The following is a 15,009-nucleotide window of genomic DNA, read 5'->3' as shown; positions in this document are numbered from 1 at the left end:
CCCAGGCTGCTGGACTTTTCTCCACAACCCTCAGGGGAACTCATGGCTTGTCAGCTGGACCTGGGTGGCCCAGACACCTCATAGCTTTCACAGGCTGAACGCCGCCCCTGGGATGGGGTCTTCGTGAAATTCCCAGGAAGAGCCCTTAGCCTCGGCTCTCCTCTTTGTCCCTACTGGCAGCCCACTCTTCTCCCCACCCACAGTCCCAGCTGAGGTCTGGGTGTCTCTCCTCCTCCCAGCCCTGCCTGGCCCTACCGGGTGTCCAGTCCCCAGTCCAGCTTCTCCCCTCTTCTTTCTTACCATCGTCATGTCACAGAACAGTCGTGTCTCATGCCCAAGTCTGGAATTGGCAGACAGTGCCAGAAACTTTCCCTATCTGCAGCTCTCCCGACCCTGCTGTGCCTCTGAGCTCTGAGACTTCCCAGGCACACTGCAGCTGGGTGCTTCACAGAGCAGGTCCAGCTCAGGGTGACTGGGTGACAGGCGAGTAAGAAGCAGGAGCAGGGAGCCTGGGCCCAGGGTCCGGGGATGGCATTCCCCCGGCCAGGCTCTTCCGCGGAGGGGCCCTATGTCGTTTGGTCCTCATTTCCAGTGCCAGCAGAGGAGGTGCCTCATTAGTCCCCCCTTTTCAGAAGGGGAAACCAGTTAAATGACCACTGAAGGCTCCAGAGCCGCAGGAATTAGCACTGGTTAGGACCCAAGGTTTTCTCTCATTGTGCTGGAGTCTTCCTTTGGAGGCTGCGCCTGTCTTTCCTGTGCTGGCTTGGTGTTTTGAAATGTCAAATTGTGATGGCTTCAGTGAAAACAGTACAGCCAGCTGATGCTAATTCATTGTGTCCAAGTAATTACTAAGAGTGTATTAATGGAAAAAAAACTTAAACGGACATGAACCAGCAAAAACATCAACTATTCAAAAACGGTTCTTGTCTGGGTTTAGAGAGCGGGCAGTAAGGGCCACAAGTGTCGGCTGCAACGTGGGGACTGCTCCCCCCGCCAGTCAGCTCAGGGAGCAAATCAAATTCCCGGCAGCATTGTCGTGAAAATAGTTGAGAGCTAGTAATGTGAATTAGATCCTATACAGAACTTAAGAAAAAAACAAGAGCTTGGCTAAGACATAATAATGGAGAAAGAGTTACTATAATCCTAAATAACGATTTTTTTAGCTAAATAACTTTTTAGATCTATGTTGCATCAGTTTTTTCTTTCATTTAAAAAAGGTTTATTGAGGTATAACATAACAAGTAAATGTATAGTAAAAGTTGTGAACTTATAAAACAAACATGCATATCATCATACAGGACTCCCATCCATCACCTCACCACCACCTTGCATTGTTGTGAAACATTTTTTACCAATTACGGAAGAGCATCATCAAAGCATTACTGCTGACTATAGCCCTGTTTTACATTTGGTATATTTTCCTCCCAAGCCACCCAATGATTAACACCCTGAATTAGCATTGTATACTTATTGTAGTTCACAAGAGAACATCCTCATGTTTGTTCTGTTAACCACAGCCCATCTTCCACCACTGGATTCTCTGTGTTATACAGCCCATGCTTTATACAGTCCATTCAAAGTGCACACTCAGTGGCCCTCATTTTTATCACAGAGTTGTGCTGTCATCACCTCAGTCAGTTTTAGAACATTTTCATTACTCCAAAGGAAAAATCCCATACCCCCTGTATTGGTCAGCCAAAGGAGTGCTGATACCAAATACCAGAAATTGTTTGGTTATAATGAAGGGTATGTATTTGGGGTAGAAGTTTACAGATACTAGTCCATAAAGGATAAGTTACTTCCCTCACCAGTGTCTTCTTCTCACGTGTTGGAGCAAGGTGGCTGCTGATGTCTGCCAGGGTTCAGGCTTCCTGGGTTCCTCCCTTTCAGGGTCTTACTTCTCTCTGGGTTCAGCGTTCCTCTCTTCCGAGGGTTTGCTTCTTCCTGGGGCTGGCTTCTCTTTCCTCTGGGTGCTGACTTCCCAGGGCTCCAGCTTAAGGCTTCAGCATCAAACTCCAACATCAAAAGCCCTCAACTCTGTTCTTTGCCATGCCTTTTATCTGTGAGGCCCCACCCACCAGGGGCAGGGACTCAATGCCCTACTGACATGGCCCAATCAAAGCCCCAGTTGTAACTCAATCATGCCGAGATACAGACCAGATTGCAAACATAATCCAATATCTATTTTTGGAATTCATAACTATATCAAACTGTTACAGCCCCTTTTATCTCCCTATTGTTGTCCCTTAGAGTTGATGTAATATCTTCTTTGCCATTTACGCTGCACCACCTTTTGATGAGCTCTGTTTTAGCCGGGACTGGGGGACGGCTGTGCTTTCCTTCCTTCTCTCCTGTAAGTGACAGTTGAATGAGGAATTTCACTAATGTCTGTCAGATTGAATAGAACTCCTTCCATTTCTATTTCCCCTTTCCCTTGGCAGGTAGGTTAGACATTTTTGTCCACGTGGAGGCATTTATAGCCTAGCAGTTAAAAGCACAGGCTCTGGAATCCAAGGGATTTGAAGTTCAAACTTGAGTTCTACCATTTGTCAGCGAAGTAAGGTAACCACCCTGTGTTTTGGTTTCCTCACCTACAAAGTGGAAATGATATCTGTTTCTAAGGGTGAATGTGAGACTAGGACGTTTTAAAACTTGCAAACTGCTCAGCACAGTACCAGGCAGATGATCGCGGCTAGACACGTGTTGGCAGTCTCTGCGGTCACTGTTGATAGGACTGTTTCAGGCTATGTCCAGGCCTCTGTGGATCACACGAAAGGAGAGGCTGGCACTGCGGGAAACCCTCCGCTGCAGGCAGTTCCACTGTGGGGAAGGCCTGGAGTGACTGCCCCGGGACTCTGCTGTGTTTCCTCCCCTCACAGGCAGCTACTTCCACCTCAGCAAGGACACGTGCCACCCCTGGCTGACCATTTCTGAAGACGGGTTCACAGTGGTGCGAAGTGAAGGGAGAGCCCCAGCAAGGGAGCCGCCGCCCAGCAGCGCCTGCTTCACCAGGTGCGTCAGCAGCTGCCACGCAACGTACTGGGGGCCTCCTCGGGTGAAATCAGATGGTCAAAGCAGGCTTGAACGGGAAAAGAGCCTAGAAGTGAGTGAGCGCTAGGGCCTGCTGGAGGAGGCTGGGCGGGTGCGGGCGGCCGGGCCCTGTGCTGCCTCAGGGGGGCAGGCCAGGAGCCGGAGCTCGAGGGGTCTGACGGGCGTGGAGCGAGAGGCTGAGGACCCAGGGCCGGGGAGCAGAGAGACTTGGACCAGGCCTCTAATACCCGGCCCTGTGTGCGTCCTCCTCAGCGTGATGCCTTAGAACAAAACTGATGAAAAAAGATGAAAAGGGGCCAGTTTTTGAGTCTTTCCCAAAAATGGGAAAGGCATAGGGGAGCATGGCCCAGCAGACATACTTGCTGTCCGTCTGGCTCTCCAGCTAGTTCTAGGGCTTGGTACTCAAGAAATGATTTATGTTTAACTACCTTCTTTCCAGAGGCTTATAAGAGACTTAAAGTAAGAGGTAAATAAAAAATACTGCAATAGATAAATCAAAGCATGGGAGGAAAAAACCCCAGATATGTCAGTGTGTCAGTCAGGGTTCTCCAGAGAAACAAGACCAAGGCAGTGGGGAGGGGGTTGTTATTTTAAGGAGTTGGCTCACGCAGTTGTGGGGCTAGCAAGTCCCAATTCCAAAGTGCAGGCTGGAGGCTGGAAATTCTGATTAAGAATGATGTTGCAATCTTAAGTTCGAATTTCTTAGGAGGAGGCGGCAGGCCAGAAACTTAGCAGTAGAAGGTGTAGTCTGGAGGCAGAATTTGTTCTTTCTGGAACCATCTGTTCTTAAGGTCTTAAAGCCTTCGGCTTCTTGGCTGAGGTCCACCCACATTATGGAGGGTGATCGCCTTCACTTAAAGTCCCCTGCCTGTGGGTCCTCATACATCTACAGAGCACCTGTCTTCAGTGCAGCATCGAGGCCAGTGCTTCACCCAACGACTGGGCACCATAACCTAGCCAAGTTGACACACAGAATTAACCATCACAGTTAACTCCAGGGCTAATGCAATTCCTAAGATTGAGCATTAAACTTGGCTCTCAGCTTCCTGATAGCCAGGGCAAAAAGAGTCCTGAGTAGATTGACTACAGAGCCACGAGGATCTTCTGAGGAAGAAAAGGGGTTCTCCCAGAAGTCACTGACATAAAATTGCATCCAGCCTCCTTGCCTGGGTCATGGTCACTCATGGGAAACTGCCTGGAGCCTCACCTGGCTCTTCTTTGGACCTTGGTTTCCAACTGGCCTTTTTACTACATGTGTTAAAATATCTGCTATTTGGGGAAGCAGATGTGGCTTCCGCTGACCACATGGGAGGTCTGTGGTTCGGATCCCGGTGCTTCCAAAAAAAGTGAGCCAGTGCGATGAGCAGGTGTCGCAAGCTGACACAGCAAGAGACACAAGAAGGAAAACATAATGAGAGACATAACAAAGCAGGGAACAGAGGTTCCTGGTGCCTCTTAAAGAGGACGAGGAGGACAGCAAGCTGGCACGACTGGCAGGTGCAGTGAGCTGATGCAACACAAGGAAAAACAAAGCAAGAGACACAACAAAGCAGGGAGGGAAGGTGGCTTAAGTGATTAGGCTCCTCCTGCCCACATCGGAGGTCCCAGGTTCAGTTCCCGATGCCTCCTAAAGAAACAAAAGAAGACAGACACAGCAAGTGCATCAATGAGGGGTGGGGAGAGAGAAATAAATTTAAAAACCTTTAAAAAAACAAAAAAACTACTATATGTGTTAGGGGAATGTGGTGGCATAGTAGAAAACAACTTTCTCCCCCGCTTTGCCTGCTGGCGGCAGGGGGTGGTGGTGATGAGAGGCACTGATGGTCCTCCCTGACTGGCACCAGTGCAGAGGTGTGATGCTGACTCTGTCACGAGCACTTTGGTGGGCTCCTCAGCAGTTCTGCTAGGGCCTTCTGACTGCAGCTAAGAGGGCAACTCCCCCCATCCGGGGGCCCTCCCAGCCCATCACTCTCCATTCAGTACTACCACTCGCGCCCTTTCTGCCGAGGTCTCCCGACTCTCACAGGAAGCACTCTTGGAAGGATCTCCTCAAAACCACCCTGGGGCCCCATTCCTCTGAGGGCTCCATCCGCACCTGGTCCTCCCTCTGCAGACACACACCTTTGACCAGGCCCTGCTCCCTCACTCTGCCTTTGAGTGAATTAGAAGAAAGCTGTCTGGGCAGACACAGTCTAGTCTTTAGTGTTGCAAATGGGTTGGTGTATACACAGGAGACCTGAATCTCCGGACTGCCCATGTGACAGCCAGGCCCTGAGCCTCAGCAGACCTGCAGCTCCTACCCTCTGGTTTCTTGGCCTTACCCTGGCCAGCTAACAGGGAGGTGAACAGGGTCAACCACCACACCAGGAAGCCAAGAGTGCCTACAGCTGCAAGCCAAGCAGGACAATTGCGTCCATCATGTGGAATCTAAGCCCCCTCTTGATGTGGAGGGGGACTGGACATAACCGTCCCAGGGTCCACAGGATGGAGGAATAGAGTATGGATTAGAGTGGACTTACTGGTGTTCTGCTGGGGAGCTATTGTGATTAGTAAGGGAAGAGGTTGTGGTAGTGATGTGGAGAGGGTGGCCATGGTGGCTGATAGGGGGTAAATGGGGGGGGAGATTTGGTGTGGGGGCATTTTCAGGATTTGGAGTTGTCCTGGGTGGTGCTGCAGGGACAGATGCTGGACATTGTGTGTCCTGCTGTGGCCCACTGGGTGGACTGGGGGAGAGTGTGGACTACAATGTAGACCACTGTCCATGTGGTGCAGCGGTGCTCCAGAATGTATTCGCCAGGTGCAGTGGATGTGCCGCGATGATGAAAGAGGTTGTTGATTTGGGAGGGCTGGGGTGGGTGGGATGGGGGTATATGAGGACCTCATATTTTTTGGATGTAAAATTAAAAGAAAATAAGGAAAAAAAATTAATCAAACCATAAAAAAAATAAAAATTAAAAAAATTTTAAAAAGGAATTTTCCCCAACATATCAATAAAATGTTTAAAATGGTTAAAAATAAAAAAAGTTGCAAAGCGGAAGCGGCTGTGGCTCAATCAGTTGGGCTCCCATCTACTATATGGGAGGCCCTGGGTCCCTGTCCCGGAGCCTCCTTGTGGAAGGCAAGCTCATACGCACACAGCAGAGAGCCATCCGGCCTGCAGGTGCTGCGGAGAGCAGACTCAGCAAGGTGACACAACAAAAAGGAAGACAAGTAAGAACACAGAAGAGCACACAGTGAATGGACACAGAGAGCAGACAACAAACTAGCCACAAGGGGGGAGAGAAATAAAGATAAGTACAGACACACAGAAGAACACACAGCGATGGACACAGAGCAGACCACAAGCAAGCTGCGAGCTGGGGGGGAGGGGAATTTAAAAAAAAGTTGCAAAGCCAGTTTTTGGCCACCCACCTCCTTTGCAAGTCCTGCACAGGTGACCTAGTGTCTTACCATGAAATACAAGAGAGTACTAATCACCCATTGTTTTGTTCTAGACTTTTGGGGTCCAGCCAAGCTGAGCTAGAGCCCCGTTTTAATATCCTCTTGTCCATATGTCTTGTGCTGGGTACAGGGAGACGAGAGATATAGTCCCACACAACTGCGGCTCAGGTAGTCCAGTGGGGAGAAACATATAATAGACAAATAGAAGCAGATGTGGCTCAAGTGATAGGGTCTCCACCTACCATATGGGAGGACCCAGGTTTGATCCCTGGGGCCTCCTGGTAAAAAAAAAAAAAAAAAAAAAAAAGCATGCTCTGAAGGCGAGCACAGTGCCAGCGTGAGTGCCTGCGTGGTGAGCCGAGTGCCTGCGCAGCAAGCCAGGGCCTGCACGAGTGAGTTACGCAGCAAGATGATGATGCAACAAAAGAGAGACGAAGGGGCGAGTCAAAGCAATGTGAAACAGAAACCAGGAACTGAGGTAGCACAGCTGACAGGGAACCTCTTTCCATATCAGAGGTCCCCAGGATCAAATCCTGGTGGATCCTAGAGGAGAAAGGCAAGAAGAAAAGGAAAAAAAGAGATACAGAAGATCACACAGTGAATGGACACAGCAAAAAACAGCAGGGCAGGGGAGGGAGAGGGGGAGGGAAAAAAAGACAAATAGAAAAGATATGGATAAATATTGTAGGAGTCCAAGGAGGAAGGCTTGTAGGAGAGTTCTCCAGGCTAGTAAGACAGATAAGGGCAGATAAGGAACAGCATGTGCAAAGGAAGGAAACCGGAGAGCTATGTCTGCAGAACCACCGTTAGCTTAGTGCATCTGTGGTATGGATCTGTATAGGAGGAGGTGGAAGATGAGGCAAGAAAGAGAGATACGGCCCATTGCTCACAAGTTTGGATTTTGTTCTTATGTGGTGGGAATTATTGGCAGATTGGAGCAGGGGAATGACATGATCAGATTTTCATTTCAGAAAGGTCACAGTGCTTGGTCAGGGTGACCTGGGGAGGGAGGGGTAGAGGGGAAGCAGGTAGACCGGAGAGGCAGCTACAGAGGCTGTAACTGAATCAGCAGGAGTGTGGCTAAGAGCAGCCAGTGAGTTTAAGAGATACTCAGGATATAAAAACAAGTCTAAGTGGCCGGTTGGTGATGGGGCAAAAGGGAGAGGGATGAGTCAGGGACTACTTATCATTGCTATATTTACAGAGTATTTACCAAGTGGCCCTGAGTGCTTTTCATAGACTAGCTCATAAAATCCTTGCCACAAGCCTTTGAGGTTGATACTATTATCTGCCCCATTTGACAGATGAGAAAACTGAGGTACAGAGAGGTTAAGTAGCTTGTTCAAGGGCACACAGCTATTAAGGGTTAGAGCTGGAATTAAATTAGAAGATAAGCTACTAAGCACTATGTTCTTCCTCTCTCTGTTTTGTGCCTTGGGTTATTGGGTGGATAATGAGCCTATTAACTATAATGAAGAAAACATGAGGAAAAAATGAAAGAAAACAAAACAAAAACCATAAGGGAGAGCATGGATCCCCCACCCCCGCTTGAAATACAAACTTTGGTAGGTGGAAGGGGTGGAAATGTGATTATTTCAGTTTGGGACATTCTGAATTTGGAACGTTAGAAGGGAGGTACGGGCCTAGGGCTTGATGCGTAGATGGTCTCATGCGTAGGTGAGGACACCGAGGGGGAAAAGGTTATATGTAGCTCCTGAGTGGGGGTTCATACTCACCTGGTCTCCCTGACACCAGCGCTCTTCTCTCTGTCCCATTGCACTTTGTGGCCTCCCCTTTACTGTAAGACGAAAAACACAGAGCACCACCCCCCCCCCAAGATGGGGGAGGAGACTCTTCAGGACTGCATTTCCCTCACAGACGCTTTGAACACAAGCAAGAAATGGCAGGAACAGCTTTCCCAAAACTCCAGAAAACAGATGAAGGAATCTGCAGTAGAGGGTGAGCACCAAATCAAGAAAAAGGCTTTGGGCTGTCCATGTGCCAGTCAGGCCCTGAATCGCAACACCTGCTCTCCAGTTCAGTGACTCACCCAGAACAACTAACAAGGAGCTGACAATGGACAACGCCCATCCCAAGGAGCAGAGAGAGTCCATCTCTGCAAGCAAGAGAGTTCCATCCATCTGCTCAACGGGATCACAGCCCCTCTCCATTAGAGGTGAAGTGGGCAATACCATCCCAGAATCCTCAGGATTGGGGAGTGAATGATGGACTAGAGTGGACTCACTGGTATTCTACTATAGACTTATTGTGAGTCTAGCAATGGAAGAACTTATATTGATATGGAGGCTGTGGCCCCTAGAAGTTCTGAGGGGAGAGGGAATCACAGGTGTAATACGGGGGCATTTTTGGGATTTGGGAATTGTCTGAATGACACTACAGTGACAGATACAGGCCATTATATGGCCATAACTACAAGATTGTGTGGGAGAGAGTGTAAACTACAAGGTAAACTGTGGTCCATGGTTAGTGGCAGTGCTCCAAAATGTGTTCATCAATTGCAATGAATGTTACACACTAATGGAGGATGTTGTTAATGTGGGAGGGGTAGAGAGCGGGGTATATGGGACTCCCCTGTATTTCTTATGTAGCACTTATGTAATTAAGTATCTTTAAAAAAATAATTAACACGTATATTTTTAAAAAAGTAGTAGGCTCTCAGGGCACCCTGGCTGGGCCCTCCCTCTACTTCACAATTCTGTGGGAAAGCAGGCAAGGGATTGCTGCCTGTAGGATGCGCAGGGCAGTACTTGGGACCATGAGGGAACTGTTTCCTAGGGAAGAGGGGGCTTGTATACCTGTATAAATGGGGAGAAATTCCTGGGGCCACATGCTCATGGCTGAGACAAGATGCGTGCACAGAAAGCATCAGGGAGGTCCCTACGCTTTGGTCTGGAGCTACTTTCCAAACTCTTTATGGATAAGCCCTGAAGGAGAGCACAGGTCAATCTGCAACGCTGGGAAAGGTGTTTTCTTTTTAACTCCCTTTTTTTGTTAGCTTCTGTCATAACTCTAGCTAGATACAAGCATAAGGAACAGATACCTCTGAGTCTAAATTCTAGTGCTAACACATTAAAACATCAAAATGCCCAGGTTTCAACAAAAAGTCACAAACATACAAAGAAACAGGAAGTGGTGGCCAGCAAAGGAGAAAATTAAAGCACTAGACCATCAATTAGGATGACCAGAACTGGGACATACCAAAAACTTTTAAAAATTCGTTTTAAGTATGTTCAAAGAGCTAAAGGAAAACATGGTCAAAGAATTAAAGGATATCAGGAAAATTATAGACGAACACAGAATATCAATAGGGAGCTAGAAATAATGAAAAGGAACTAAACAGAGCTGAAAACCACAGTAACAGAAATTAAAAATTCCCTAGAGGATTTCAACAGCAGATTGGAGCTGACAGAAGAATTGGTAAACCTGAAGATAAAACGAAATCATTCAGTTTGAGGAGAGAAGGAAGAAAGAATAAAGAAGAGTGGACAAAGTTTGAAGAAACTGTGGGACACCATCAAGGATATCAATATGCATTGTAGGAGTCCGGGAAGGAGGAGAGAGAAAGGAGCAGAGAGAATATTTAAAGAAATAATACCTGAAGATGTCCCAAAAGATATGAATATACACATCCTAGAAGCTCACCAAACTCCAAACAGGTGTAAACCCAAATAGACCCTCATAGCACTATGTTCTAATCAAACTGTTGAATGCTGAAGAATTCTGAAAGCTGCAAGAGAGGAGCACCATGTCACATACAAGGGAGCCTCAATAAGAATAAATGCTGAGGGAAACGGACTTTGGGCCAGTGGTTAGGGCGTCCGCCTACCACATGGGAGGTCCGCGGTTCAAACCCCGGGCCTCCTTGCCCCGTGTGGAGCTGGCCATGCGCAGTGCTGATGCGCGCAAGGAGTGCCCTGCCACGCAGGGGTGTCCCCCGCGTAGGGGAGCCCCACGCGCAAGGAGTGCACCCATAAGGAGAGCCGCCCAGCGCGAAAGAAAGTGCAGCCTGCCCAGGAATGGCGCCGCCCACACTTCCCGTGCCGCTGACGACAACAGAAGCGGACAAAGAAACAAGACGCAGCAAAAAGACACAGAAAACAGACAACCGGGGGAGGGGAGGGGAATTAAATAAATAAAAATAAATCTTTAAAGAAAAAAAAAAGAATAAATGCTGATTTCTCACTGGAAACCCTGGAGGCAAGAAGGCAGGCGAATGATACATTTAAAGTGCTGAAAACGAAAAATTGCCAACCAAGATATTCTATATCCCGCAAAACCTTTCAAAAATGAGGAAGAAAGTAAGACATTTGCAGATAAACAAAAGCGGACGGAGTTCCTCATTACTAGACTGGCCCTATATGAGATGGTAAAGAGAGTTTTCTGCAGGTTGAAAGGAAAGAAAATAGACAGTAGATTGAAGCTACAGTAAGAAATGAAGATCTCCAATGAGGGTAATGACAGGTAAATATAAATACAAGTACTATTGTATTTTTGGTTTGTAATTCCACTTCTTCCTACAGGATCTAAAGGCCAAATGCATAAAATATGATGATATGATGTATCATCATTTTGGTGTATAAACACGTAATTTGTGACAAGAACTACATAAAGGTAGGAGGATGGAGTTTGTGTATATTATCGAGGTTAGGTTTATATCAAAGCAAACAAGCATTATAGATTTATGATGTAAATTTAAGTCCCACAGTAACTACAAAGAAAATATTGGAGAATATGCAAGTCATAGAGATAGAAATTAGAGTACAGGTTGCCAGGGGCAGGGGGAAGGGAGCTAATGCCTAACAGGTGTGGGGTTTCTGTTTGGGGAGGAGTTTCAGTAAATTCGGTGATGGGGTACTGTAATATTGTGAATGTGATTAATCCCATTGAATGGTATGCTAGAGAGGAGCTGAGATGGAAAGTTTATGTTGTATATATGTTCCCACAATAATAATAAAAAGAGCTACTAAAGAGACACGGACATTAAATGCAATACATGATCCTGGATGGGATCTAGCAAGGGAGGAGGAAAGGCTCAAAGGGACATTATTGGGACATATTTTAAAATATTGGGATATAGATTGTAAGCATTGTATCAATATTCCATTTCTTGAACTTGGTAACTGTCCTTATGGTGATCACGGAAGTGAATAGCTCTGAGACATGTCCCTCAACCCTGGCGGCAGTGAGTCATGTGAAGCCTCCTTGGTTGGGCCAGGGAGGGGGAGGCTTCATTGCTCAGGGGATTGTCCCAGGCCCTCGAAGACCCGATCTCAACTTGTCCCATAATCAGGGGTGTTACTGAGGCTTAATACCGTCCAGGGACTATGGGCCAATTTTGGGAGGGCATGGAAGAGACTTTCTTCATAAAAGCTTTACAGTGGCATTCAGAACTTGGGGGGGTGGAGGGGGAGTTGAGAGGAGAGTGCTATTAAATGAGAGCTGAACAAATCTTCCTAGGGCTTTTGGGGGTGACAAAGTCTGTCTAATGTCAGAGGCTCCTGAAGGAGGTAGAACATTCACTTTGGTCAAACTGATGTGATCTGATTTCCAGTGAAAATCTTTCTTGGTAGAGTGCTTTATTGTTGCAGCAAAACAGAACTCTGACCTTTGTAAGTGTAATTGCTGCCAGTAGAACTGTGAAGTTAGATTTAGATTTGTGAGTGAGGAATTAGCTATTTTGCTCTTCCTGGGATCTGAATTCTTGCCTTTTTCCTGGCGTCATCCTAGTATCAGTGTTACCTCCATGACCCTCCACACTGTCTGGTACCATAAGCAAGTGCTGACCAGCTTATGAACTTCAAGCCTACAGTTCTCTTGACTGTGCTGCATTCTGTGACTTTTCAACCCCTTTCTTTTTTACAAACAAGTGAGCCAAACCTTTATTTTTGTTACAATAAAAGCCCCGGTCATTTTTAAAAGCCAGCAAAGCTTTTCTATTGGTTTGACGTCTCTTCCTCTCCCCTTGCAAGTGGTGTTCTATCCCTTTGTGATCTTCAGCATCGATCAGGCTTGCTTTGGGAGCTAAGAATTTGCTGCTTTACCCGCAAACAGTGTTCAGAAGCATCTGCCTCCACATTTGGAGACCACCAACTGGCATCACTCACATGCGCTGCCAGGTCACCCCAAGTCTCACCAGCTTCCACTTTCTAAAACCAGGTGTGTCGCTGTCATGGGAAATCTAATTCCAGTCCGAGGACGCCATTACTGGGAGGTTGAGGTGGACGAGCATTTGGACTACACGGTTGGTGTGGCCTTTGAAGAAGTCCCTAAACAAGAGGACCTGGGAGCAAACTGCCTCTCCTGGTGCATGCGACACACATTTGCATCATCAAGGTAAAGTAAAATCTGGATGCCCAAGATTAAAAATTACTTTTGAAAGATTAGAGCAGAAGGCATTCATTAGTGATAACTAAGGTCTACATTATATTTTATAAAACATTCTAAGATATCTCAGGACTTGTTTCCAGGCACTTTCCTTGAAGTCCAGATGAGCCGAGAAGGAGTAGCTTTAGGCACTTTCTCTTTGGGATCAGAATAGCTAAAAACCATAGAGAGCTTATTGTGTGCCAAGCACTGTTCTACACTTTTACCTGCATTATCTCATTTACTTCTTAAAATTGTACCATCCCACTTTAAATAAAGAAAATTGTCCCACACAGCAGTTAGATAATCCAACCAGCATGGGATTCAGAGCTTGGATTCAAACCCAGGCTCCAAAGAGCATTTTTAACCACAAAGTGACTGATTTTCATTTATGCTTAGCATCAGTGTTATTAAATGCACAAAATTTGATTGAAGCCCCAGTTCCATCTTTTTAAGTAAATGTGGGCAAGAGGCTTAATGCTTACAGTTTTTATTTACCTTTGCTGCTACATGGGGAATCAGCTCTGGAACAGTTCCATAAAACTGAGAACATTCCATGATGCCCAGGGCAATGGAGAGCATTTTCAGATTAGGAAGACCATGGTTGCAATCTTCCTTTTCCTCAAAAATCACAAAAACAAACAAAAACACCACTTTTCCAGTTCTCTTTGTACTATGGAGTATGGATCATCATTGGCTTGCTGAATCCTTTTTTTTTTTTTTAAAGATTTATTTATTTCTCTCCCCGCCCCCACTGGTTGTCTGTTCTCTATTTGCTGCATCTTCTTCTTTGTCCGCTTCTGTTGTTGTCAGTGGCACGGGAATCTGTTTCTTTTTGTTGCATCATCTTGCTGTGTCAGCTCTCCCTGTGTGCAGCACCATTCCTGGGCAGGCTGCACTTTCTTTCACACTGGGCGGCTCTCCTTATGGGGCGCACTCCTTGTGTGTGGGGCTCCCCTATGCGGGGACACCCGAGTGGCAGGGCACTCCTTGCGCGCATCAGCACTGCGCTTGGGCCAGCTCCACACGGTCAAGGAGGCCTGGGGCTTGAACTGCGGACCTCCCATGTGGTAGACGGACACCCTAATCACTGGGCCAAGTCCTCTGCCAGCTTGCTGAATCCTATTACTATTTCATCCAATGCACTGGGCCCAGGATCCTCCATCATGGCTGTTTAAAACATTATTTTTCATGTCCAAGCATAAGTGGGAAGACCAACTCCTCCCCCCCACCCCAAAAAATATTTAGGCTATAATTGACTCCACTAAACTGCAGGTTCCCACACACACACCACCCCGTTTTGGAGGATAGAAAAATTACTATGGCGGAGTGGGTGTAGCTCAGTGTCAGCTTTGGATGTATGTACGGTACCTCCTTTAAAAAAAAATTACTATGTCCTGAACCATATACTTTATATTCTTTATTTGGGGATTCCCCCTGAAATAAAAACTAAAGATCAAAAAGCGTCTTCTCTGGAAAGCTGTGAACAAGAGGCAGAGAAAAACTGAGGGAGCATAAAGGAGAGAATAGGAGTCTGTGTGAAGTTGGGGGGAGGGGATAGAAGACAGTAGACTAGAAGTGGTGGAAACTTGAGAAGAATGAAGAAGGAATGGCCAAGACACAGGCTAGAACAGGCAGAACAGCACGGGAGCAGAGGCTCCTCGCAGCCCTCTCTCAGAAAGGCGTGAGAACGCGAGTGTGTATCTTAGGAGCCAAGGGTAAGGGCAGGCATCTTGGCCAACTCATGCTTTCTGGTTCATCATCTCAGTCTCAGTGGTGGTGGAAGGGAAGACAGAGGGAAGCATTTTGCTTCTGGTGGCTGCTCAGTTTAGAAAAGCTTAGGGGAAGCAGATTTGGCTCAATGGACCACATGGGAGATCCAGGGTTCAAACCCAGGGCCTCCTGACCCATGTGATGAGCTGGCCCATGCGCAGTGCTGATGCACGCAAGGAGTGCCGTGCCACACAGGGGTGTCCCCTATGTAGGGGTGTCCCCCACGCAAGGAGTGCACCCCGTAAGAAGAGCTACCCAGCACAACATAAGTGCAGCCTGCCCAGGGTGGTGCCGCACATACGGAGAGTAGACACAGCAAGATGATGCAACAAAGAGAGACACAGATTGCTGGTGCTGCTG

The 15,009-nt window shown here is 47.2% G+C and overlaps 1 protein-coding gene across 1 annotated transcript in view; it reads left to right on the top strand.

Annotated features, from left to right (window-relative positions):
• FSD2 (fibronectin type III and SPRY domain containing 2) overlaps positions 1–15,009 on the top strand; it is a 46,903-nt gene that overhangs the window by 28,454 nt on the left and 3,440 nt on the right. The window contains exons 11-12 of the mRNA XM_012530487.4: positions 2,880–3,012; positions 12,670–12,846. Coding sequence (XP_012385941.1) covers positions 2,880–3,012; positions 12,670–12,846 — 310 coding nt within the window. The remainder of the gene's footprint in view (positions 1–2,879; positions 3,013–12,669; positions 12,847–15,009) is intronic.

The sequence above is a fragment of the Dasypus novemcinctus genome, chromosome 3 (genome assembly GCF_030445035.2).
Source record: "Dasypus novemcinctus isolate mDasNov1 chromosome 3, mDasNov1.1.hap2, whole genome shotgun sequence".
Lineage (NCBI taxonomy): Eukaryota > Metazoa > Chordata > Mammalia > Cingulata > Dasypodidae > Dasypus > Dasypus novemcinctus.
The sequence above is the reverse complement of the archived record's forward strand: the minus strand, read 5'-3'. Positions and strand labels throughout refer to the sequence as shown.